This window comes from Atta colombica, unplaced genomic scaffold, assembly GCF_001594045.1.
Source record: "Atta colombica isolate Treedump-2 unplaced genomic scaffold, Acol1.0 scaffold134, whole genome shotgun sequence".
NCBI classification, from domain to species: domain Eukaryota; kingdom Metazoa; phylum Arthropoda; class Insecta; order Hymenoptera; family Formicidae; genus Atta; species Atta colombica.
This window is the reverse complement of record NW_017259222.1, coordinates 272476-275267: the sequence shown is the minus strand read 5'-3', so window position 1 is coordinate 275267 and position 2792 is coordinate 272476. Positions and strand designations below refer to the sequence as shown.

The following is a 2792-nucleotide window of genomic DNA, read 5'->3' as shown; positions in this document are numbered from 1 at the left end:
TTAATATTTTTATTTTTTAATATACGATTATCTTTAAGAAATTAAATTGTAATTTGTATATATAAACGCAGATTTAAAAAATTCTAATTAAACATTGTTTTTAAATATTAATGTCACCAAGAATATATTCCAATATTCACTGATAATACTGAAAATTTCTAATCAACTTTAGATATATGCTACAGATTTTCAATATTTCAGTACAATGATTATTAAAATGCAGTCTAAAGTATGAAATACAAAATATTTTTTGATATTTAAATTTCTGTTATAAAATATTTCTAATAAATTAAAAATAATGTGATCTATTGAATAATTATAAAGATAACAAATGATTAACATAACGATAAAAATAACAGTTAAAAATCTTTAAAAAAAACTTTAAAAATGTAACGATGTTACCGAAAAAAAGTAACGAAAACATAATTAATAGTGCAAGTAACGCATTACTTTCCAATCCTGTATATGGACTCTATGCATATAAATGTGTGTATGTGTGTGTGAGGAGCAGCTTTCAAAATGCGCTTTGTCCAAAAGTGTATAAAAAAACGAGAAAAAAAACCATAAGAAAATTCTGCGCCTTACAAAAAAATAATAATTTGCTAATCATTAAGATGTGAAATATTCAACAAAATTACTAAACAGTTGTTAAAAATGTTAAACAAATACATTTTGTTTGTCTCTAATCAAAGGACATAACACATTTAAATTTTTTCAACATATAAATTTACTGCTTTTTGAATATTCCAAAGTTGAAAAAATGCTTTTTGAATATTCCAAAGTTGTTAATATAAGTCTTTCAATATTGAATTACGCATTTTTAACTCAAAAAATATTTTGGACAAAATGCATTTTAAAATCTACTTTTCATATACACTTTTCATACACGCACACATGCATATATCATATGTTTGCAGCATGGTATCGACTTGATGGACGAAGATGTACTACAGTTCTATACGAGACAATGGGAGGAATATCAATTTAGTAGTAAAGTGTTAAATGGTGTATGTGCATATCTCAATCGTCATTGGGTACGGAGAGAATGTGAGGAGGGCCGCAAAGGAATTTACGAAATTTATCAATTAGCTTTGGTTACATGGCGAGATAATTTATTTAAACATTTAAATAGACAAGTAAATGTTATTCTTGCAAATATATCAACATACGTATATTTATTATGACATAAAATAAACGTAAAATTTATGCTTTTGTCCAGGTTACTAACGCAGTGCTTAAATTAATCGAGAGAGAACGTAATGGTGAAACGATAAATACCCGATTAGTCAGCGGTGTCATCAATTGTTATGTAGAATTGGGTTTAAACGAAGAAGACCCTGGTGCAAAAGGACAAAATCTAACTGTGTACAAAGATTCATTTGAAAACATCTTTCTCGAGGATACTGAAAGATTTTATTGTCGCGAGAGTTCAGAATTTCTTAGACAAAATCCTGTAACAGAATATATGAAAAAGGTATTCTCAAAAAAGAAGAATATTAATAAATATGCAAAGAATAGAATTTTTCTCCTTTTTCTATTTTATTCTTTTCTTTTGTACAGGCGGAACAGAGATTATTGGAAGAACAGAAGCGAGTGCGTGTTTACTTACATCAAACAACTCATGAGCGACTGGCGAAAACATGCGAGAGGGTACTTATCGAGAAGCATCTGGACATATTCCATTCTGAATTCCAGAATCTTCTGGATGCTGATAAAAATACGGATTTGGGTAGAATGTATCAGTTAGTAGCGAGAATACCAAATGGCCTTGGAGAATTAAGAAATCTTTTAGAAAGTCATATTGCTAATCAAGGTCTCGCAGCTATAGATAAATGTGGAGACTCGGCAGCTAATGTATATATTTTATTTAATGTAATTTGATGATTGTAAATGAAATATGAATAGATCAAACGCTGATTACTCTTTTTATTTTCAGGATCCGAAAATTTATGTGAATACTATCTTGGAGGTGCATAAAAAATATAATGCTTTAGTGCTGGTTGCATTTAATAATGATAGTGGCTTTGTTGCTGCCCTGGACAAGGCTTGCGGACGATTTATTAATAGTAATTCTGTTACAAGGGCAGCAAATAGCAGCAGTAAATCACCTGAACTATTAGCTAAATATTGTGATCTGCTGCTTAAAAAGAGTAGTAAAAATCCGGAAGAAGCAGAACTTGAAGATACTCTTAATCAAGTTGTAAGTATATTTAGGGTACACTTCTTTATATTTCTTGTTTAAATTCCTCTGTGAAGATAGAAATCTGCATTAATCTCTACATTTATTATTTTCTTTACAGATGGTAGTGTTTAAATATATTGAAGATAAGGATGTATTTCAAAAGTTTTATAGTAAGATGCTAGCGAAACGATTGGTTCAGCATATGTCTGCTAGCGACGACGCAGAAGCTTCCATGATTTCTAAGTTGAAACAAGCTTGTGGATTTGAGTATACTTCAAAATTACAACGCATGTTCCAGGTATATTATGTAACATATTATTTAATTACATATACAAAGTATTTCTAAAGTACGAGATTGAATTTTTCTGTAGTTTTATTCGTCAAATTGAATTTATTCGTTTTATTCGTAAAATCGTCGTATAAACAATATTATATTTCCAAGTTTTTATTTATAAAAATAAATTTCGATTTAGATATTTCTTATAATGTAAAATATAAGAGGATTAACTCAATATTTATAGGTGTGTGTGTGTGCGTGTGTGTGTGTGTGCGTGTGTGTGTGCGTGTGTGCGTGCGTGCGTGCGTGCGTGCGTGCGTGCGTGCGTGCGTG

General features: G+C 29.8%; 1 protein-coding gene across 2 annotated transcripts in view; it reads left to right on the top strand.

Moving 5' to 3' along the window:
* The window catches only part of LOC108684366 (cullin-1), an 8275-nt gene that overhangs the window by 3129 nt on the left and 2354 nt on the right, over positions 1-2792 (top strand). For both annotated transcript variants that reach the window (XM_018188640.1, XM_018188641.1), the window contains exons 4-8: positions 918-1136; positions 1220-1474; positions 1561-1854; positions 1937-2200; positions 2301-2480. In XM_018188640.1, coding sequence (XP_018044129.1) covers positions 918-1136; positions 1220-1474; positions 1561-1854; positions 1937-2200; positions 2301-2480 — 1212 coding nt within the window. The remainder of the gene's footprint in view (positions 1-917; positions 1137-1219; positions 1475-1560; positions 1855-1936; positions 2201-2300; positions 2481-2792) is intronic.